Source organism: Lissotriton vulgaris, chromosome 9, assembly GCF_964263255.1.
Source record: "Lissotriton vulgaris chromosome 9, aLisVul1.2, whole genome shotgun sequence".
NCBI classification, from domain to species: domain Eukaryota; kingdom Metazoa; phylum Chordata; class Amphibia; order Caudata; family Salamandridae; genus Lissotriton; species Lissotriton vulgaris.
Window position 1 is genome coordinate 568493795 of NC_141697.1, and position 23789 is coordinate 568517583.

The following is a 23789-nucleotide window of genomic DNA, read 5'->3' on the forward strand; positions in this document are numbered from 1 at the left end:
ATTTGTGTGATAAGCAGGTTTATTAATTGAATGCAGGAGGATTATAGCAGTGCGGTCCAACGTGTGATTGTTTGGAAGTGGTTTTCTCTCGTGGTGTAGAAGATTTGGGGTGAGTGTAGAGTGGCTAAAGGGGTTTACAGTGCACGGAGGAGTTGGGACAGTAGGCAGGATATGTGTTAGCATAGTCTGTGTATGTGTGGCGCTCTGTCTGTGTGTGTGTGTGTGTAGTCTGTGTGTGTGTAGTATGTGTGGCGCTCTGTCTGTGTGTGGCGCTCTTGTCATTGTGTGTGTGTGTGTGTAGCTCTCTGTGTGTGTGTGTAGCGCTCTGTGTGTGTGTGTAGAGCGTAGTGCTCTGTGTGTGTGTGTGTAGCTCTGTGTGGATAGCTTTTTTTGTAGGTGGCTCTATGAGTGGGTGACTGTCTGTGTGAGAGTGGCTCTGTGTAGGTGGCTCTATGTGAATTACTGTGTGGGTGGCTCTGTGTGTGTGGCTCTGTGTGGGCGTAAATGCAATAGGTCATGCATTTGCGAGTGATTAAGCTATTGGCATTGTAAATGACAATGCCATTTATTTATGATTTTTTTTAAAAAAAGGTCATGAGCAATGCCAATAGCGCTACCTTTAATAATGCCGAGACCATTGCATTGTAAATGCTTGTTATTTTAGGTTCTTTGGGGGGCACTCTTTATTATTATTTATTATTTGTTTGCCTCAGCTTGTGCATCAGCACGGCTCCCTCATGTTTCCGATGGCTTGTATTTTGTTAAAATGTGGGCTTTTGTTTGTGTATGCATGTTCATTCGGTCATGTATACATAATAATGTGCTGCATGGCTAAATACTTTTTTTCTAATGACACCTAGCACTTCCAGTGGCACGCCACGTTTTCGAGGCTCTTGCGGGGCCGCGCTTTAACCACTTATTTTTCAATTAAATACAGCTGGTTTTCCTGCAAAATGACGGCCCGGCACGCCCTGCTTTCAAGGCTCTTGCGTCACTTGTTTCATGGGCGCCTCACTTTAACTACTTGTTTTAAATGCTAAGTTTCAACATTGTAAAGCTCACAAGGTGTTTAAAAATAAATAGCGGAAAATATTGTCCCGCGGGCAGATGAAACGTTCATGCTTTTGCCTGAAGCCTTGAGTGGCAGCTTAGTTTTCACTAGGGTCTCAGCCCTTTTCTGTTCCCCAAACCCAGAATTTGCAAGATAAGACTCCCAGGTTCGGAGTACAGAGAGTTGTCATGGCTTCAGGTTTGCCTTATGTGTGCTTACTGACAGTCAAGTGACAGCGGGGGAAATAAATCGATGTAGGCCTGAGCCCCTTTCATGTTGTCTGCGACCTCCAACAGCACTGGACTAGTTAATTAATTTTAAGTATTTCTCTCACCTCTCTTCCTTCTCCTTTCTCCCCTTTCTCTTATGTCTTTGCATCTCGTTTGCTTCTAGTGTATTTCGGTCTATGTGTTTTTGATGGACTCAGCCTAATTTTCTCTGATTTAGTTTTAACCAGCAAACATCACAGATCAATATTATATGTACATACCAGCTGTGTTATAATCCTTGCATGTGACAAATATTATATGTATATGCCGCAAATATTTAGTTCAAATTCTAGTACTTAAATATGTTTCACTTTCAGTACAGCGCTTTGAAACACTGCTTTTTGGATGTCACGCTCATATATAAAAAATACGAAGCGTAAAGTTCAGGCCGGACAGCTATTCCCCCAACACAAGTTTTCAGTGAATATTGTGCTTGTATAACCCGAAGTAACCAATAACAGCAAACGCAGATGCTGACGAGAACATTGGCTGACTAACTGCAGCTGCATTTTCACATCTCTACTCCTGTATGTAAATGCAGAAAATTGACTATAAATGCATCCCACCGAACACAAGTTGGAGTGTTTCCAGCTCCCGCCCCCTCCTCTACATGCTACAGTGCTTGGCGTCTCATTACGACAAGGAAGAACACAGAGAGTCCGTCTATCACCGTACAAGTCAGAGGCCACCGAAGTCATCTGCGGCGTCCCTCAAGGATCCTCTCTGAGCCCCACCCTCTTCAACGTCTACATGAGCCCCCTCGCGGCCATCGCACGCCAGCACAACCTCAACATAATCTCCTACGCCGACGACACCCAGCTGATCCTCTCCCTGACCAACGACCCCGCCGCCGCCAGAGCCAACCTGCACGAAGGGATGAAAGAGGTAGCCGAGTGGATGACGACCAGCCGCCTGAAACTGAACTCGGACAAGACGGAGGTCCTCATCCTGGGCTCCTCACCCTCCGCCTGGGACGACTCCTGGTGGCCTCCCGCCCTGGGCACCGCACCCAAACCGACAGACCATGCGCGCAACCTGGGCTTCATCCTGGACTCCTCCCTCTCCATGACCAGGCAAGTCAACAACGTCTCATCGGCATGCTTCAACGTCCTTCGCATGCTACGGAAGATCTTCTGGTGGATCCCCACCGAGACCAGGAAGACCGTCACCCAGGCCCTCGTCACCAGCCGACTGGACTACGGCAACGCCCTCTACGCCGGTACCACCGCCAAGCTCCAGAAGAGACTCCAGCGGATCCAGAACGCCTCAGCCAGACTCATCCTCGACATCCCACGAACCAGCCACATCTCCGGACATCTGAGAGACCTTCACTGGCTCCCCGTCAACAAAAGAATCACCTTCCGCCTCCTCACCCACGCACACAAAGCCCTACACGACCAAGGCCCGAGCTACCTCAACAGCCGAGTCAACTTCTACGCTCCCAAACGCCACCTCCGATCAGCCAACCACGCCCTCGCCGACGTCCCCCGCATCCGAAGAGCGACTACAGGAGGAAGGTCCTTCTCCTACCTGGCCGCCAAGACCTGGAACTCCCTCCCGACCGGCCTGCGCCTGACCCAAGACCTCCTCTCCTTCAGGAAGAAGCTGAAGACCTGGCTGTTCGAGCAGTAGCGGCACCCAACCCCCCCCCCCCCCCCCCCCCCCCCCCACAGCCTTGAGACCCTACGGGTATGTAGCGCGCTCTTTAAATGTCTTTGATTGATTGATTGATTGACGGTTAGGCAGAATCTAGTTATCCCCCCCCCCCCGCCCTTTTAAGGAAACAACCCATCGCTAACTACACTAGACACTGACAGTCCGGTACCTACAGTAGACGGTAAGAGACCGAGTCTTTTGAGTCTCATTGATAACAAACAGGGAGAATTAAGGAAAGAGGGAACGCTTTGGGTGGTTTGTGCTGATGTGCCAAACTGTTGTCATTATTCAGAGCCTACATCTGTGCCTTCAGTGGAATTCAAAAAGCCAAATTATGCACGGACGTACGCAACATGATGTTATATTGCAACCGGGTTTTACACAGTAATGAAAGGATTGGCACCCCCTCCAAACGGAAAGTTTGAACAAGTGATACAACAATGCTTCTTTTTTAATTGGCTCAATAGTGATATGTTTTTGCCTTACAGTTACAGGAAGAAAAAAAGAAAATATGATCTGCTGTTTCTTTGCCATGAGAAGTGAACAGGAAATTCAGTTTACGTAAAATTGCTCCAGGTCCCAAAAATATTTGTTTGTGGACAAGGATGTCTAAAACCATCACATCATCATTTGTACGTTGTGCTTATTCGGTATCGCCTGCAGACAGCTTCAACGTTTGTTTTTGGAAGATCCATTGTGGGCGGTACCGTTACTGAAAGACCCATTTCAGTTACTAACCCTTTGGGTCAACCTATTACTTATCACTGGTTGATTTCAATCTAAATCTCATTTAATTAGTTCTTATTAGATGGTTTTCCTTACTCTTTTTCTCCCCACTTTCCTATTCTTTTGATTAGGTGACTTGTATCCTTCCATTACTTACGTTCAGGAAACTACTTTTTAGGTCGAGCCTAGCAACAGGCATGGGGTGCTCTGCGAGGCATGCAGTATTCACTTCTATGGGCTTTGGCCACGCCCTTGCAGCTGATTGGTTAAAGTGTGTGTGGTTCTGAAAAGCTTTCTTCTCTATGGTTTCTTGTGGGTATATGTCCCACCTTCTCGTGTCCTACTCCTCACCTGGAGTATTGGCATATTACGGTATCCTTTCTCTGAAGGATTTTTCTGTAGTGTCTTGCACTCTTTGCATCTGCCTCCTCCTCCCTCCTGCTTTTTGTTTTGTGCTTTACAACTACACCGCGTTTATGTAAACAAAAAAACAAAAGTAAAAAAAATTGTCAATTTCAACACCAATAGCTCTAACTTTCACAAATGTGAGACCGATTGCATTGCATATGCTTGTTTTCGTTTGTCTGTTGGAAGAAGAAATGGACGGGCTGGTATTTGGAGGAGATGAAACAGTGACAAGACAGGAGGGGATTAGGTGAAACAGGGACAGGGCAGGTGGGAGCTAGAAGAAAGAGGTACATGGCGGATGGAAGAGAAGAAACTGGAATGGCGACAGACGGGAGTAGAAAAAACAGGGATTTCTCTATTATCTGCGCTTTGGGCATTTGAGAAGACCGCCCTGTTGAGAACGTTGAACTCATGAAAGCTGGCAAGTACACATGATGTAAGAAAGTATCAGTTGTCTTAGAAATCCTCAGGCTGCTGGACATACGCAGATTAAGTTGAAAGAAGTAGTTAAACGCAGACTGTTATCGGTGTAGTAAATAAAGTGCACCTGTCGAAAGTCCCCATCACGTGCTCTGTCGTGCAACCTGCCTGGTCCTTGCGAAATCTGGCAGTAAAGAAATTTGAGGGGCAGCTTTGATAAACTCCTGCTACATATTTATAGTAGAGAAAGTAGGCGCTGCTTCACAAAACCAGAAAAACTGGAAGTTTCCTTTCTTCTGGGAGAGCTGGAAGTTGCTACCTTTTGTGCTTTAATTATTTAGCAATGTTTGATTTCTCCAGTTGCCGTTTGCCTTCTCTGCGGCGCGTAAATGATTTCCGAGGAATAACTGGGGAAAGAAATCAGTTGTGATCCTCTAAATTCTTTCACGCCAAAGATCTGTATGAGAAATGTTGCTTTCACCATGGTGAAGGTTCATAAGCGCAAAAAAACACGCACACAGCTGCAATTTATGAAATGAAAACTTCTTCTCAGTACAGCAGAAATTAATATTTTTGCATGTACCATATGGGTGCAGCTCAAACCAATGAAAGCACACTGAGCGTATGCAAAATATAATTTCACAAAAAACTACAATAAATGGTTCAGTGCCAAGGTCACAGGGTCCGTATTTAGTTAGAAATGCTAGTTGTTTTTTTTTTTTTAACTAGCTTTATTTGTCATGTTTCACATATATTGCATAGCTCCGGAGACAGCTGCATACATCCAAAGCACAGTAGCAGATGACAGTGACTTTTTATATTAAAGAAAACTAACAAGAACACCCCGCCCCACCTCCCCCCAGTCGCACCTACACCCCCCGGAAACACGTAGCAATACACTGGCAACACATACAAACCCCCCACCTCCCCCTGCAAGGTCCCAACTTCTTCATACTCATTAGTCTGTCTGAGGGCCATTTCGTTTCAACGGCGTATCCAAGTCTAGTCCCCGGTAATCTGCCCATCGTTTCCAAATCTTATAATGTTTACGGGGACACCCCCTGGCAGTAAAGATCGGCTGTTAAAGGCCCATGCAAAAATCTAACCCATTTCTCCACGCGGTCAGCGACGGGGCTTGCGGTGCCTTCCACTCCCTCGCTATAGCCCTCTTTGCCAAGGTTAGACCAAGCAACAATAGATGTTGCTTATATCTATTACCCCCCATCCCCTCCAGGACATGTAACCACGCCAGGCGCGGCGTACGAGGCAGCTCCCAACCCAGCACTTCTGATAAGCAGGAAAACACCCCGCCCCAGAACCTTTGTAATGAAAGACAACTCCAGACTGTGTGCAAAAAGGTGCCCTCTTCGGAGCCACATCTAAGACACTCTGGGGATACAATCATTCCTGCTCTCCACAATCGCACCCTAGTGAAGTACACCTGATGTAAGTATTTAAATTGAATCAGGTGCAATCGCGTGGCAATTGCCGCCCCCCTGCACTGGTTAGTGCCTCAGCCCAATCCTCCTCCTCTAGGTCCCCTACATCCTCCTTCCAAGTTGTCTTGAGCCGCTGTAAAGTTGCGGAGCAGTGAATGATCAGTGTCTGATATATGCGGGAAATCTTGCGGTCTGGCAGCTCCCCCATAAAGACCTTAGCTTCAATGGGGCTGAAGTCGGGGAGAGATTCCAGGCCCTCCAAACAAGGTGCCAGCGCGTGCCGAAACTGGAGGTATCTAAAAAACTGGGAACGTGGCATGGCGTACTCATCTCGCAGATCTTGAAATGATTTAAGCGTTACATCAGACATCACATCCCCCAGAACCGAGATGCCAATGGAATCCCAGCCCCTAAAACCTTGCAGGGCAGCAAGCTTGGGTAAACGTCCATTGCCTCAAAGAGGAGTCTCTTTAGTTGGAACATTCCACCACCCCATCCTGCGCTGGGCCTGCCTCCAAATATGAAACACAACCTGTGTAGCCGGGGGCAGAGTCTTCCGATGCGGTGCGGAGTACAATAACGTATGTAAAGAGTGCATGCCCATGAGCTGCCGCTCAACCGCATAAGCCGGGTCATTCCTATCTCCCTACCACCATTCGTTAAGAACCAGCAAGTGTGCAGCTTGGTAGTAGGAGAGGACATCCGATGTAGCTAGTCCCCTCGTGTACGTAGATAGGAAGCATGTGCTCAGGGTCATCCTAACCGCGCCCCCCACCCCCCCCATAAAACCCGCCGAGTTAACCTGCCGGAACCATAGGGTTGGAATCTGGTAGGGATGGTTTTGTAACTGATAAAGAAGACGAGGGAGCGCCGCCATCTTAAATGGATTGGTGTCACTACAACGCAGGCTATTACAACGCCTGCTGTTACAACGCGGTTTTTACATCGCATACCACTACAACGTATAGTGCTTTTAAGCGCTGGATAGTGATTTATTTAATTTACTATTCCAACTCCAGTCCCCGTGGATAGTAGGGAAGGTGTTGGATAGTAAATTAAATATATTCCCTATCCTAGAGCGCCCCCCAGCGCAATGCGTTGTAATGGTTTGCGTTGTAATGGTTGCGTTGTAATGGTAGTGCGTTGTAATAAATGCGTTGTAAGTGATGTTCCCCTCTTAAATATTGCTGACCAACCATAAATCGTCAGGGGCATGCGAGACCACACCTTGAGATCCTCTTTAGTACGATCCCAGACCGGGGCCAAATTACGCTCACTGGCTACCACCGGGACATCGGACAAAAAAAACCCCAGGTACTTCATCCCCCCCCTTCGCAATTGTAGGGCCGATGCCCATTCCCCCACCTCAGAACCACCCCCCAGGACCCAGAGTGTGGATTTACGTGGATATATAGCCCCGAGGTCTCACCGAAAATCTGGAGAATGCGCAATAATCGTGGCCCCGATCTATCCAAGTCTGTAAGACACAACAGCACGTCGTCCGCGTATAATGCTATCTTATCAGTAAGTCCTGGTGCCCATCGAAACCCTTTAAGCTGAGCATCTATTCGCACCCAGGCCGCCAGTGGCTCCATGGCGAGCACAAAAAGGTAGGGGGAAAGGGGTCAGACATGGCGGGTACCCCTTCGGATAGGGAAGGAACGAGAAATCGCCCCCACCTGCACCGAAGCCGTTAAGGTAGTATACAACAGCTGCAAATAAGCCAAAAACCACGGTCCCAGATTGAACCCTGCCTGGTCCGGATGGACTAGAGTCGTGATGTGTTGCTTAAAGCGGTTAGCCAAAGTCTTGGCCAAGACCTTTGCCTCAATATTGAGGAGGGAGATGGGGCGATATGATGCATGCTGCTCCGGAGGTCTACCTGGTTTGTGGAATACCACTATCTCCGCATGTCTCCAGTCGTGGGGAAGCAATCCATCCTCCCGTGCCTCCTCCACCACCGGCCGAAAGTGTGGGGCCAACTGCGTAAAAAACCTTTAAAAAATTCGCAGGGAAACGCATCCGGACCCGGAGCCTTCCCCGGATTCAATTCGCCCAGGGCCACACAGAGTTCCTCATCCGATAGAGGCCGATCCAATTGCTCTCGCACCTCATCCCAAACCGTCTTAGGCGGGAGATCGTCAATTAATTTCATAATAACCGCTTCATCTAGGCACTCTTTTGGAGAGTATAGTTCCTCAAAGTTCACGGCAATAGCAGAGGGTTCTAATATCGGCTCCCCCACCGGGTCCATGACCAAGACTGAGCATGAAACGTACCTTGGCAAAGACGGTGAAGTATTTTGCTAGATTTCTCCCCCCATTGACAGACCCTACTGCTCGTTGCCAGCTACGCCTGACGAGCCTCATCTAGCAAGAGTGCAGTGTACTGCTGCTGAGCTAACACCAACTGTCTCCTGGCCGGCCCCCATCCACCTCCCTGCCCCTTCGCTCCAGCACCTCAATATGCGCCTCCCTACGCACCAGGTCCCTCTGCCTCTCCCTCCGCGCGGCCACACACCAGGAAATATCCACCCCCGCAACGTGGGTTTCATCGCCTCCCAGAGCACAGCTGGTGACTCAACTGACCCTACGTTCTCAACAAGGTAATTATCTATCTCCTTGGTCAGGTGTTCCCTATATTCCTCTTTCTGCAGCTGCCACCCCGACATGCGCCATCTAAGAGGATGCCTCCCTGGGCCAATCCGGACCTTGAGTGCAACGGGTGAATGATTAAACAGGGCTCTAGGCATAATGCTTGCTGACATTGCTCTCTGGACCATCCTCCTAGGGAGAAATATATAATCAAGTCTCGAGAAGGAATCATGTGTCGAGGAAAAGTACGTGTATTCCCTGCAAGGACCCTGAATGTGTCTCCAGATGTCTGTCCAGTCTAACTCGGCAGCCAGGGAATGCAACTTGGTGGGGGTTCCTCCCACACCCGCCTCCCCTTCACTCCATCTATCCCAATCACGGTCCATGACATCATTCCAGCCGCCCCCTTCCAAAGAAAGCACATCTGGCATATCCCCCACAGTGTTAGTAGCCGTTCCACTAGGGACCACTGTAATGGCGGCGGTGCATGTACACTACCCAGGATCACAACCTCTCCCCCGAGATTGCCCTGTACGAAAACATACCGTCCCTGCGTGTCAGACCAAATTCTCTCGTGCTCATACTGGACCCTGTGATGAATCAACACAGCCACTCCATGCGAGCCTCTCGTGAACTCAGTGAAACACCTGAACATATCCGTAGCGTTGGAGGCATAAGGCTTTGGTACCCATAAGGTGTGTTTTCTGAAGCAGGAGCACGTCGGCCCCAGCCCTCTTAGCATACTGAAGAAGAGCTCCCCGCTTAACCTTGTCTAAGGCCCCCCTGACGTTCCTCCTGACCACATGTATGGACCCACGGGTCATCCGCCATTCCACCTCAGTGTCAGGCATGGCAAAAAAACAGACATTCTTGCAGCAGACATACGTGTTCTCCAATCTACAGCCAAGGTTCCAGTCAATGGGTGTGAATGCGCAATCAAACAACCTGAACAACCCCCCCCCCCCTCCCCCCCCCCCCCCTCCAGTACCTCCCAAACATGGAAGTCTCTGTCGCGGTCAGATAGGAGCCTAATCCCAAACAGGGGGACCGGTACCAACCCTTCCAATGGATCCCAACTGACCACCCATACCCCGCTGGGCCTCTCCCCTGCCCGCCCACCACTACGTGACAGGGTACCCAGCCCCACAAATGTGCCCATTCGGACGACAAAATATAACCACAAGGATATCAGTCCCCATAGAGCCGGTTAACCAGTCCGCTGAAGCCTGTCTCTCCGCCGACCTGTCATCCCGCCGGGGTCCGAACCAGACCACGATCGCCACCTGGACCCCGATCTCCTGCCTCCCCGCTGCTGACCCTGTTGTCCCTTCCGTGCCGCTTCATTTGACAACGAATCCGAGTCTCGGCCAGACGGTGTGTGAACCCGCACCCGTACAGTTTCATCCGTCCATCTAAAGACCTCCTCCGGCGAGTCGAACAACAAAGTGCTGGACCTATATATCACTCAGGCGGGCTGGATACAGCAGCGCATACTGGATCTTCAATTGTCGAAGACGAGCCTTGGCCGCTAAGGATTGCCCCTGCTGCTGCACCAGGCATGTGTAGTTTGGAAAGATGAGGATCTTTGCGTTGTCGCATGTAAGAGACTCCTTAGCCCTGGCCTGCTTCCGGATAGTATTGCGGTCCATATAGTTCAAGAATTTGGGGATGATCGGCCGGGGATGCGCCCCCTGTGGGGGCTTCTGCATGAGGGCCCTGTGAGAGCGCTCCACCACAAAGCATCGGGAGAGGGTATCTGGGGGGAGCCAGCCCTCCAGCCACCATGTCAGAAAGCGATCCAAGCTATCTCCCTCGCAACCCTCCGGAAATCCTACTAAGCGGAGATTGTTGCGCCAAGCCCTCCCTTCAGCGTCCTCTGCCTGCAGCGCCAACCCCTTCTGGATCTTCTCCATTGCCGCCAGCTTCTTTTTATGGGTCGTAACATAGTCTTCCACCCCGATATTCAGGCCTCAGTCCCTGCTATGCGATCGATGGCGTTGCGCAAATCCTGCCGCAGTAGCATGACATCGGATCCAACAGCCCCGATCTCCGCATGTAACATATATCTTGAGACTGGGTAATGGCAGCCATTAACGCCGCAATGTCTGGCACCTGGCTCTGCGTTCCCGTAGCCCCTGCAGCCGCACCCGTTCCAGTAAATTTATCCAGGGTGCCCTGCTTGGTAGAACCCCCGCCACCTTTGTCCCGCGTCATTGTCTCAGGGGGTGTCTTGCCACAAGATCCTCAAGAACAGCCATTGAACCGGCTGAGCACCGACACAGCCCAAAGCCCAGACCACAGGCCCAACGCAGAATCTATCTCACTCCAAGCACACTTGCAGGTGGCCACCTCCTCAAGGACAGCCCCAACGTCTGCCAATACTCCACCGTCTTCACCTTCAAGGGCCCGATCTTCCACTCCGTGGCCCGACCCGACCACCGACATGCGCCGCCAACCCTGGCCCCTCCCGGGCTCCGCTGATGACCCCAAGGCCAGCGAGGCCCAAGCATACCACTGTCCATATGGGGGAGGCCGGTGTCGGACCACCTTTCCTTTTCCTGGGGGCTACACCGTGCTGCTGTGCAATGGGGCCCCAGTGCACTTGTCGCACAGCGCGCTTGAGTACCTAATCTTCGACCTGCAGCCCAGGGCAAGAGACCGGGCGTCCAGGTCCCGGAGGGCCCTGCCACACCGCCCTCCACCACACCTGGGGCACCGCCTGGTTGCGCGCCTCTGATGGCCCAGCACCACAAGTAGTTCACTCACTGCAGGCGTCTTCAGGATGGCAGCGCAGGTCCCCCACACTCTAGGGACTGGGGGCACTGCCCCTCCACCACCACCACCCCTGCAACTCGGTCCAGCCGCCGGGCAGAAAGGGTCCCACCGGGAACAGCGGGAACTCATTCCCCAGGGTTCGTGCCAGTGCCCCCAGTGTGTTGAAACCTAACATGAGTGGTAAAAAATAAACTTATTCATGTATGTTGATGACATTGTATTTTCGATCTCACCCCGGTTGGCCCCCAGAGCAAACTTAATTGTTTTTAAACTTATTTAGAAAATTTGCATTTGTTAATGTTTTCCAAAATAAATATTATGATCTTTGAAGATTCATTTTCATTTAATCATCGCAAATGGTCTGCTGATAATCATTTATAGAAAATAGTGACCCAATACCACAATTTAAGGGTCTTAGGGGCAGATGTATCAAGCGTTGTTTTTGTCGCAAAAGCTGCGAATCGCAAAATAGCAGCGTTTGCGACAAAAAAAACGGGAAATGCGATGTATTTCAATCGCATTGCAAAATTTGCGATTCCTTCATTTTGCGCTACCATTTAAGGAATCGCAAAAAGCGATTCCTTAAATGGTATGTAAGAAAGAAGAAAGTTTTTCAATTTCACTCTAAGAAATCGCAAATTACCACCAACTTGTAGTTGGTGGTAATTTGCGAATTCTTTCGAAAATGCACTTTTTGAAAATTTTAAAGGTGCCATGTGACGCTCATACATGCCCTTAGGGCATGTATGTGCGCCATATGCGCACATATGTAAATTTCAGGGGTGCAGAAGGGTGTCCTTAAGACACCCTTGCACCCTTGAAATTATTCTAAATTTGCGATTAGCAAATTGCGAATCGCAAATTGAGAATAACTTTCCATTCATTCCTATGGGCCTCCTGGCCCATAGAAATGAATGGGAAATTATTCCTTAATTGTGATTAGCAATTTGCTAATCGCAATTAAGGAATTGTAAGAAATCGCTAAAAAATTGCGAATTTCTAGATACATACCATTTAGCAATTCTCAAATAGCGATTCGCAAAAAATTGCTATTTGAGAATCGCTAAAGGGTATCTTGATACATCTGGCCCTTAATCAGAAGAAATCTTCCACAAAGATTGCTAAAAGCCAAAGCAACTGGTGTGGCGATTGGTTTACATTGATTCTTTAGCTTTATAGACATTCAAAAAAGTAAGCTCTCTTCAAGGTTTGCACCCCTCAGGTCACCAGAATTTTACTGTATACCTTTGACATAAATCTATCTTTTATAGCACAGTAACAATGTGGCTACCAATCTAGCAATAGCTCTAGATTTGTGGAATGACTAAACCATCTTTGAGGAATTGGATTTAAAAAAACAATCAAAATTCAAAGCTGCATACATTGTTTTGATCACGGTTTAAGAATAAAGAGACTGGCATTATTGTGTAGATTTTTCCCTAATTATGGTCTGAAGAGCTATCCTGAAGTGAACGTTTTTATATACATTTTAAAACTGGAGATCTACAGATTGTGGATAAGTAGTGGACTCATTTCTTTTACTCCAATCTTAGGACTGCAATCTTTGTTTCAGTTGTTTTCAAGATTTGATGCATCTACCTCATGCTAGCCAAACCAGGGATTGTGACTTGGCTCTGGGTTTTTTACCAGTGAAAATTAATATTTCTTTTCAACATTATATTTCAAAATTATTTTGATCTGTGAAATATTTTATTGTATTTCTGTGGAATATACAATGTGTTAATACATGAATAGAATATTCCATATGAATGAATCCATACAATCAGAGTGACTACATTTGTTATACCAGATCGGAGAAAGACCTTACCCTTTTATATTTCCACATATTGAAAACCAACATACAGTGTCTAATTGTTTTGCCCGGATTGCCCATATCCACTGGAGGGCTTTGTGGTAATTTTGAAAATGGCGTAACCTGGTCTGGATGTAACCCTATAAATTCTGAAAGATCTTGAAGGACACCTTAAAGGCCCACCCAAGATTATTGCACAGGTCAAAGTTGCAATGTTGTTCATTTCAGAATATTATGTTGCTTTTATTTAGAGCTCGATACCCCCTACTTGCTATATTTTAGTTCCAAGGCAGAAACGTCGGGCTGAGGGGGCAGTTGTGTGTGTAAGGGCAGCAGTGAATGCCTGGCACTGGGTATCTCCTTAAGCAAGACATCCACAACTCACATGTGTCATAGTAGCCTCTTACTGGTGAAGGCTCCTGCTCTGTGCTGACAAGGTCTTTCAGATCCCAAAGATAGTGAGGCAAGCCCCATAAAGATTTGCCCACCCACTGTATTTTAAATTGAGGTGTGGTTCTGTGGGAATTTGGTCAGAGCTAGGTTATTGTTCGGGTTGCACTGGTAACATGTTAGTCATACGGTGGTATGATCGCTTCACTTGGTATGTGAAATGGGGCATGTAAGACCGACAGATGATTAATGCTCAGAGGTCTCACTTTGCTATGGGGCCATGACTGCTGGCATACCAGAAAGTTGGTTTGACAGCATAACATTTGTCCTTATTAATGTATTTTTTTAAATTATTTGCTTAAAACATTTACAGCGTGCATCCTACACCACAAAGATGACCTTATGACACTAAGCACATGTTGGCTGGAAGAAAACACAAATTGTATTGAAAAGTTAGAAGCATAGTCATGAAAGCTTGGTGCATGGGTAGGTAAACTCTAATGCCCTTGATAGACTGATGAGTTTTACAGGTGAATAATAAATATTGCGATTACATAACTGCAGCCCATTTCTAGTTGAAGTGAGGTACATAAATGAAGATAATTCACGGCCGAGTAATGAGTGTATTTATAGATGAAGAAAGAGGGGAGGGCATTGGTAGTAGACTGTGTCGTACTTGGGTAGATAAATTGAGTTGGCTTGGAGGAATTTAAGTATCCAGGCAGCAGGCAGTGTGATATTTTCATTGTTTCTTTAATTTCCCAAAGGCTCCATATGAGCAGTGGAGATAAATTGAGCTCTAGGTCTGGCTTTGAGAAGACAAAGAAATGGACTTTGTTAAGGTTGGAGCCATTTGGCAGGGTGTGAGGAAGGCAGGAGTGACACCGTTCACCACCATGGAGAGGTTGGTGTTGAAACACAAGCCAAGGACTTTGATCTCAGGGGAGGGTAGGAGGTGAGGCCTTAGGTATTTATGCCAAGTGAAAGAGTTACAAACATCAGTGCAGCTGTTGAAAATTAAAATTTTCGTCTTTCTCCATTAGAAATGAACAGCTTTTGAGCATGATAAGGACTGAATGGAGGAATATGAAGGCTGACATGAAGCCTGAGAAGAATTTGTTTGTATCATTTGCATAGCAGTAGAATTTGAAACTGAATCTATATATCTATACTTACTATTATAAAGAGAGATCCCAAACCTTTAAAGCGGGTAAACTCAAGAACTACAGCACCAATCGGAACACCCAATACAGCATTGCAAGCTACAGTATCAGCAGATGGTCATAGACTATACAGCAGCCCAACATATACATTAGAAGGGGAAAAGAACGTTTTGTGAAAAGTAGTTAGTTGTGGGCATGTGCGTTGTGGGATTCAGCAAAAGAGAAGCGTTCTGTGGGACTAGCGTTCCAATACGAGTGGGCATGTCCTTTAGCATTGTTGTGGGCCAAACACATTCAGGGATGGAGCAAACATCAGACAAACACGTTCGCGGCTGGAGCGTGTTAAGGTACAGTGGTGTCGGCTACAGCATGCCCGGACAACACCGGGACGGGCTTCTAGTTACCTAATAAAAAAGGCTTCGTTGAGCCATGTTTGATAATGAGGTGGAGGAATGTGAATAAGCCTTGCTAAATACCACAGATCTGAGTCTAGATATGCCCTGTTGAGAGAAATCAATTTGATTCTTTTGGCGTGTGAGGAAGAGATAAATGTGAGTGTTGGCTCACCAAAATAGCAGATTTAAGGTGTGGTTCTAGGTGGGTGCTAACTTTTGATGTTCAGGAAAAGGAATCTCGTTATCCTAATAGGAAGAAATGGATTTGGTGGTTGTTTACGAGTTCAAAGAATATTTCCAATTGGGAGATGACCGTTCACTTCAGAATTGTGGCAGTTAAGCATTGCATAACTAATGACATAAATGGAGCAATGATGTTACACAAGGTGAAGGTAATCTTAGTAGCTAACGGTGGTTTGAGCGAAGTTATGTTGCAGATCCAAGGCTCAACAATGACTATGGCTCACACATTGCTATTTCAGTCATCAAAAGTGATATCATGAGATGATGAACTGGGAGTTCTGGACGTTTATGTACCAGTCAGAGGGCTTGCTTGATAGTATCAAAGCAGTCTCTTGTTTGGAAGGGAGCTTCAAGGTGCTTAAAGGTCCCTTTAATGGGAGCCTTCCTAACACATATTTTAGCATTAAATAGAATATACAAGGGATGCATGAGGTGCAAATGAAGGGATTTTTTTCGAAGCTCATGCGTCTGACCCATGTGGACATAACGTGCCCCCCCCCCTCCCAGAGCACAGACACTGTAGCACTAAGAGGCTAAATGAGGGTACAAACCACATGTTCATTGCCAAGAAATATGTAGCTATATAAGCATGAGTGTGCACTTCCTTGCACAGAAAGCAACAATTAGATGTCACTTACACCAAGCCTGCCCTTCTTTCTCAGGTGTAAATCTGCATAGAAAGCAAGCCACCAACTACACAGAGGTGAGCAGTTTGTCCCGTGACCAGGAGGTCTGTGCAATGTGCTGGGGAGATGAGCAGGAGTCTGAGGTAAGGATACCCTACATTCTAATGCCTGGCTATTTTAGACGAATTTGCATTACCATGAAGGTTACAAACCCCAGATGGGAAATAGTCTTTACCACGCAGCCAAACCACATAGTGCCTTTACAAAACGGGCAATAATACAACTAACGCTTTGTTACCACACATTTCTTGACCACGCAGGTCTTTACAACGACTTGCTTTAGGGGATGCGTTGTTGGACTGGGACCCCAAATATGTGAGCTGGGATGTTGCCATTGGTGTCCATTGTGTTTCAAAAAGGCCAGCTGAAAAGACTTTACCCATATTGATTCTTGTCAGATGTGGAATGTACATCCATGTTTTTTTCTCATCTCACATCAGACTGTCCTTGATTTGTCTTTGCTTGTGTAAGTTTCTCGATTTCTCTCTGCTTGGTAGTGCTCGCCGGTCCCCTCTCTCTACCTGTTAGTGCTTCCTGGTCCAGACTTTGTGTTATTGTATACGCTGGTTCAGTCTCTGCTTTGGAATGCTCACTGGTCCCTCTTTGCCATGGAACATTTTTGGTCCCCTCTCTTGGATGGCTGCCAGCCCTGTCTGTCTCTCTCTGTGTAGTTGTTAGTACCGGAGGCTCTCCAGCCTCCTCTCTGCCAAAGGGATGCATGTCTGTTCCCACTCTGCCAAAGGGACACTTGCGGGTCCCCTCTCAGCTATTCTATTTATGTATTCATTTTTATCAGCCCTCTCTGTTATTCTGAGTACTCCTGGGCCCCTCTGTCACTCCAAACGCTTGTGGTGCCAGTCTGGCACTTGTCTTCGCCATCTTTTACTTCATGTGATCATCAGTTCTCTCTTGATCCTTGCTTACGAGCTATGGGTAGTCTCTCTGTCTCGGAGTGTTGACAATTGCTGTGGGTCTTAGAGAAGTTAATAGTCAGTTCACCACCCCTAAATACCCATTCTGACTACATTAATTGGCTGCGAAGGTCTGGCCCTTTTACAGATCAGCTGTTATCTCCACGTTTACCCTCTTCCAGATGTCATGTAGTAGTAATGCACCCTCCCGAGCCAGTTCTTTCAGCCTAGCACTTCAGACAGGGTTTTCATCTTCTATCATTGTAGGTTGTTATGTTGTGCTTTCTTTTATTAAATGCATGTTAATTCATTATTTCCCTCCTTATCCCTTCCTTCTTTCCCTCGTTCCCTTGCCTTCCCTCGTTGTTCCTTTTCGCCTTTATGTGACGGGGGGGATGTGTTATGTTGTGCTTTCTTTTATTAAATGCATGTTGCTTTAAGGCTCGCGTTAGAGCGTGCCACCATGTGGAATGTTTATTACTGTTTCTTGCATTCTTGTTCCATGTAGCTTCAGTTGAAGCTTCCCTCTGCTGATGTGAGCTGTGCTTCCTGGCTCCACCTGTTTATGCTTTATCTCAATAAATCTTATGAGATACTACTGCCTCCTGCTCTACTTTACATAGGTGCTCTTGGGATGCCGAAATGGGACAGTGAAGGTTTTCAACACCGAAAAAGGCAAATACACAGAGTTCCGGGATTGTGCTGGCGGCGAGGGACCCTTCAGAGGATTGGCTGTCAATAACAGGTGGGTCTGGCAGGGGCAGCCAGGGCGCTGCCATTACTCCCTGCACACCTTTGCTCCTAGCACAAAAGATATTTCACAATCTTAATCGAAACTGTGTTTTTGTTAAAGTGTTAAAATAATAATTGTAAATGTTACCTTTGTTTGTTTTCACATCAGTGCTCTTATCACATGTGTGGAGTCTGGTCTTCTCAAGGTATGGAGAGAAGCCGCTTCAGAAAATGTAAGTACGGCAACAGAAATCAAATCTGATTTGTTACACCTTCTGGGAATATAGCACTGGAAATATATATAGCACTGGGAATATAGCACTGGAAATCTACAACGGTGCCTACTTTTTTTACATGCAGCTTTATCTTATATTTTCATATCCCAACCCATATGCTGCTGTGCCAGTCAAGATCAGACCTTAAGTATTGCATGCTCTGATATTCTAGAACGAAGAACCCAACACATATTTGCCGGTGCACCTTTATCCTGCTCTGCACCACCCTATGGCATTCAAGCGATCAGGCATTCAAGCGATCAGAACCACACCTAATTCTGCACCACCCTATGGCATTCAAGCTATCGGAACTAATTCTGCCATTAAATATCTGTTCTAACCCAATGCGCTCTCTGCAAATCCAAGTACTAGAGCCTACACAAAAATCATCCAATGCACCACATTTATTCCCTTTAAGATTATTTTGGATTCTAGCACTGAGGCACACAAACTTTTCAGCTAGTGCATCTCGCTTATTTCCCAGTGTACTCCTTCTATGCCAGTACTGCAAACCTCACGCTGAGCTGTGCCAGTGCACACAAATCCTACCCTGCATTGTCCACTGATATTCCAGTACTGGAAAACACAGACTTTTGTGACTGCACAACAGTCCTGACATTCACGGCCCTGTTCTAATACACTGGGAACACACACATTTTTGTGGTAATATTTTATTTGTTAATGCAATCCTCTCATGGTTCCACCTGCAGGTAGAGGTAAATGTGGGCCCTGGAGTCTATAAGATGCGTCAGAACCCAAGCAAGCCCCACTGTGTGTCTACTGGAGGGAAGGAGAACTGTCTAAAAGTTTGGGACCTGGAGAATCCACAGAACCCTGTATTCAAAGCAAAGAATGTGAGTGCTGCACCCATGATGACTGCTGTATATCCAATCCAGATCACTGCTATGCACCATTGAGCCCAGGAAACCTGTCACACAGATCCAAGACTTTTCCTTCACCCCTGAATTAACAAGTCCAGTACCCTTGAGAAGTGTCTTTTAATCTGCCAGTGCTCCCTATATACTCCTGGTGCCTCTACTAATCTTGGGCGCTCCTGGACTTTTTTTATCCTTCCTTTGTCTTTCTTCTTGTGCATTTCATATGGTTCCTCTCTTTCTTGTCCCTGTGTCTATCTGCTGTGTCTTTTTTATGTTAAAGCTAAAGACCGTTTTAGCTGTTTATTCACCAGACCGGTCATATCGAGTATATACAGAGTGGGCTTTGCGTCTCTCTCACTTGTCTCCCATTGATTTGATGGCTCGCCTCCCCACTTTTATGTTTGTCATGCCCAGGAGCATTTCGTCTCCGTATTCGATTAGCTGACTTGTATCCTTTCACTGATCGACATGCTTGTGTTCACTACTTTTTCAGACATTTTCTCACCCACTTAGCTATAGGCTGGCATCCATTTCAAAATTAGATAATATCCATTTCAGGATTGCCACCCACGAATATACATGCGTGGCGGACACAGATTGATTTTTATTATTTGGACAAACTCCTTCAGAGATGGGTGCTGTAAATGCGTACTTATCCTCTACGGCTATCTTTAAATAGCTTTGTTCAAACATTACAAATACATTCAAAGATGGCTGCCGTTGTTACGCCCAAATCCATGGTGGCCATGTTTAAAGGCATTTGTAATGTTTAACATGCCATTTCAAGATGACTGATGCACATACAAACTCATCCAGTGTGGCTAACAAAAAAAAGCCCTGGCAAAGCCAATAAGGTTCACTTGCAAGACATACTAGCTTTGCCAACACTTGGTTTTCAAATGCAGCCATGCTGAACAAATGCCTGTAATTAACACTACAGCTAGAATGAGTTTTATCCTAGGAAAATCATATGCATGTCTCTTAACAAAAAGTTTACTTTACAGTTCTCACTTTAGCAATATGTGTCTTTTAAAAGTAGCAGTACGGCTTCGTGTTGTTTTTTTTGTTGTTTTTTACAAAGATCTGGCAACTCCAATTTCTGTCAGGCTACTTATTTCATTTCTTTGCACCAGCACACACGTTTTCACTTGATTTTACTTTTTATTTATCATTGGAACATGGCCATATGCTGTGCTTAAACATTAGATTAAAAATGGCCTCTGCATGTCATGTTGCATGGACATCCACCAGTATCCATCTTGGAAACTGTTTTCTTTAATACAAAACCCATTGCAAGATTGGCTATGTGTGCATCATAATGAATGCATTTGCAAGCAGCTACCGGTCAAAAAGCATTGGCCAAGCAAATAACTTTACCTTTTCGCGCAGAGACCCATAGGCTTCACCAATGCTTGTTTCTTCGTGTACATCGACCTATTCTCCCTTCAAAATGTTGCTTCTTAGTTCTCTGTTTCTGTGTCTTCCCCCACTGCCTCTTCTCTGACTCGTCTTTCTCGACGACTCAGCCTCTTTTCCCCCTGCCTCTTTTTCCTGCTCCTGTCTCATCTGTTTCTTCTCCCTGCGCTCCCTCAAGCACCCTTTTGACCTAGGAGCAGACAGTTGGGACTAGTGATAAATGAAAACATTTAAAGGCGGATCTTGAGTATTCAAGCACACTCCTTATCAGCCCAAGGTAAATTTATCTTCAAGTCCATATATATTTTTTTAGAGAGATTGTGTACAAAAATCTATAAAAAAAAACAATGTGACAGAATTACAAACCCAAAGTTATTCAATATTGATGCTGCAACTATACACATGCCCGTTTAACATGATAGTTCAGATTGTATACACATTGTATTGGCCACAGAGCCTACAACAGGGGAGAATGAATACTTGATATCATTGTATGCAATACAAATATAGGACAATAGTCAACAAGACTAGGCTTTAAGCGATCACCTGATCCCTTATCTTACAAACTAGAAACAGCTTGTAGAGAAGAGCGCTCAGAGTACAGTAACTCGCTCTGGTTAAATGAACCCCTCAGAAAAATGTAACATCTACTAACCACAAGAGGTCCCTCTCAACCAAACTGGCATCAGGGTAAGGACAGCTGTCAATGGCAAGGTAGAATATTATAAGACCTAAATTCCCACTGAAACGCTATGCTGGGGCAACCTATGATACAGTCGGTCACAAGACCCGCCGTCCCATATACCCTTATGAAACCTCTGCAAAAGGATAACCAAATCCCTTTATAAACCAGTCCTCCTCACTGTATGTGGTTCAGGATAGAATTTTCTCCTAAAAAATGTACACTTGATGAATCTCTATCTTTAGACTGACGTCTGCACAAAGCGCTAAGAGATTGACAGACCTTGCAATATACACATACCAAATAACGTAGCAGATGAACATCACACTGGACTGTTTCTAGGCTTGTGTGACGTGGACAAAACAACGTGACTCATCCTTGAATGTACAAGAGCCTCTGCCTTTCTACCTATTGATGGGGTTTGACATCTGTGAGAGAGTACCCTCAGAACTGAGAGCGGTCTCTGGATTGTAGAGTAGGTTTTCCATGGAAAACTCCTTTTCTACTTACTCTGTCCTCTGCATAGCAACACAAAACTCTGAGGGAATACTGGGCAAAAGAAAGGAAGCAGCATTTTGGAACCTAGCTCCAACAGCAAGGCTCTTCAGCCCCAGGATTGATCCTGGAAGGGGTATTGATGCTACTGCTTAACTGTATATGAAGCTAGTCTTCTGTAGCTCAGAGCTACCTCAACCTTGCTAATTCTCCCAGGAGCTTTTTAATGTTAAGGATTGTCTGGAACACATTAACCCATCATGCAGCCATAGGAGTTTCCTCACATACAGTCTGGCTCTGAACTTGAAGGTGTAAGTGATATGAGGTGGTTCATAAATCTGATATGGAGCCTCAATACCTTTCTTAAACTAACCTTGTCTTTGGGGCTTGCTATGTAGAAGCTCTGTGGGATAGAGGGCCCTGCCCAGTTTTTTGCTGCTCCCTCTTGCACTGATAGATCGGGACCCAACCCATCTGCTATTTAGCGTGCTGTTAAAAGAACTACCATTGGTTTCTTTGTCTGCTTCATTGTGTTGCTGTTTTCTCACATTCTGAAAATCCCTGGTCACTGTTTCCTGTGATGCATCCCTATAATCTAACTAAAGCCAGGCCCAGATGCTATACCTCTTGCCAACCCACTGATTTAGCTGCTCTAATGTGCCTTATTGGGTGCATAGCAGGCATACCCTATTCGGTCTAGTCCTGCTCCCCATATGCTCTCATTGGTCACTGTTTGTTGCATTACTGTCCTATGTTTTTATATAGCTGCTTTCAATTAATGCATGCTGGCCTCCTTCCACCTTTTTCATTTTCTGGAACTTTAATGCTTACTTAGCACCTTTTTATAACTGTTCTTGTCCCCTCCTAGCAGAGTGAGGAAATGTGCTGCGCCGCACAAACAAATTTGTACCCAAAAGACAAAGAACCAATATACAGGTTGAACAATAACGTATTCTTCATAATAGTGTTAGTTAGTGCTCTGCGACCTGTAAAATAATGTGTGTCCTGAAATAATATGGGAATTGCCAGATAAATCTAATACACCACCTATTACTAGTTTACATCCAGATGTAAAAAGAAAACTCTCCATTCTGAAATAGAAGTTTCAGATTTAACAGAACAATAAACCGGAGGACTACCCAATAAAAAAAAAACTTGTGCGTGCTGTAAGATTGTTACCGTTCTCAATTACTAAGCAACTCCCTCCTGTTTACTCGCTCTTCTCCCCACCAATGTAACTATCCCATGTTTTATTCTCCCTGGTTTACCTCCAGCAGCAGTCTCAAAAAGTATAAATTGGAGAAGGAGGGCAAGCATTCTGTTACACGGTGGCTTATTGCTCACCATAGTGGATTATGTGAATATGCTATAAACTCATTATTGATTAGCAAAGAAGTAGAAGTGGAGTTGTGGTTGCCTTAGACCAGTAGTAAATCTTATGAAAAATGTCCTCCTGCATAATGAATTTTGATGGTCTTATTCTTTTATGCAGTGTATTTCTGTAGTAGGGGATCTCTGTGTATAGTCATCATCTAGTGAATAGTCCCGCCTATGTGCGTGGACCCCGGCAATCAAAAATAATCTCTTAAGCTGTCAAATCATGCAGAAACTGCAAACACACTTAAGAGAGAATTTAAAGACAAATAATGCAGCCTATATCCCTAGGCTACACTGTCCAGTACTTCAACTAGAAATTCCACCAAACAACACCACACACAGCACAGCCTGCACAGTTTCTACCATAGAGAAACTTGCCTCTACCATTATAAAACTCTGGAATGATGGAGAGGAAGGCATGGACAGACAAGCCCCATAGGCTTCCATTATGTGGCTTAAATAGGATACTGTGCCTTTAAGAGAACTTTCCAGAACTTTCTCCCAGTATCCCAGAATGCACAGCAGGTCCCTTTTACTTTCAGTTCTTTTTTCCGGCTCCTGCTAACAGGACCCTGGCATTGAGCTCTCCCCTTTTTCAAGGGTTTATTGGATTCTTTGTGCACTTTGTGATTTAAAAGTGTTTCAGTTTTTGTCTTGGTGCTTTCCCTTCTCTCCTGTGTGTTTGTCAGGTGTTTTAGGGTTCTAAAAGGCCTGCCCTTTTCGACAAATGCCCTATCTGTGGGCGTAAGAAGCTCAAGACTGATCCACACGAGGTCTGCATCATCTGCCTTCCTGAAGCACATGTCCCTGAAGAGTGTGACATCTAAGAACCTTTCTGCAAGAACTCTGAGGGAAAGGCTGAAGATTAGGCTGCAAGGCCTGGAGGACAGACGACTGCAGGCTGCAGGTGGGTCTGGGCAGACCGGGAAAGCTCCCTCTGCCTCTGCTGAGGCCTCTAGGGGGCTCCCTAGAGGCAGGAAGACCAGCAAACGGTC

General features: G+C 46.0%; 1 protein-coding gene across 1 annotated transcript in view; it reads left to right on the top strand.

The window, feature by feature from the left end:
• Nucleotides 1-23789, top strand: part of WDR74 (WD repeat domain 74) — a 74763-nt gene that overhangs the window by 16242 nt on the left and 34732 nt on the right. The window contains exons 2-5 of the mRNA XM_086938115.1: nucleotides 16005-16111; nucleotides 17563-17684; nucleotides 17841-17904; nucleotides 18657-18800. Of these exons, the coding sequence (XP_086794241.1) occupies nucleotides 16005-16111; nucleotides 17563-17684; nucleotides 17841-17904; nucleotides 18657-18800 (437 nt within the window). The remainder of the gene's footprint in view (nucleotides 1-16004; nucleotides 16112-17562; nucleotides 17685-17840; nucleotides 17905-18656; nucleotides 18801-23789) is intronic.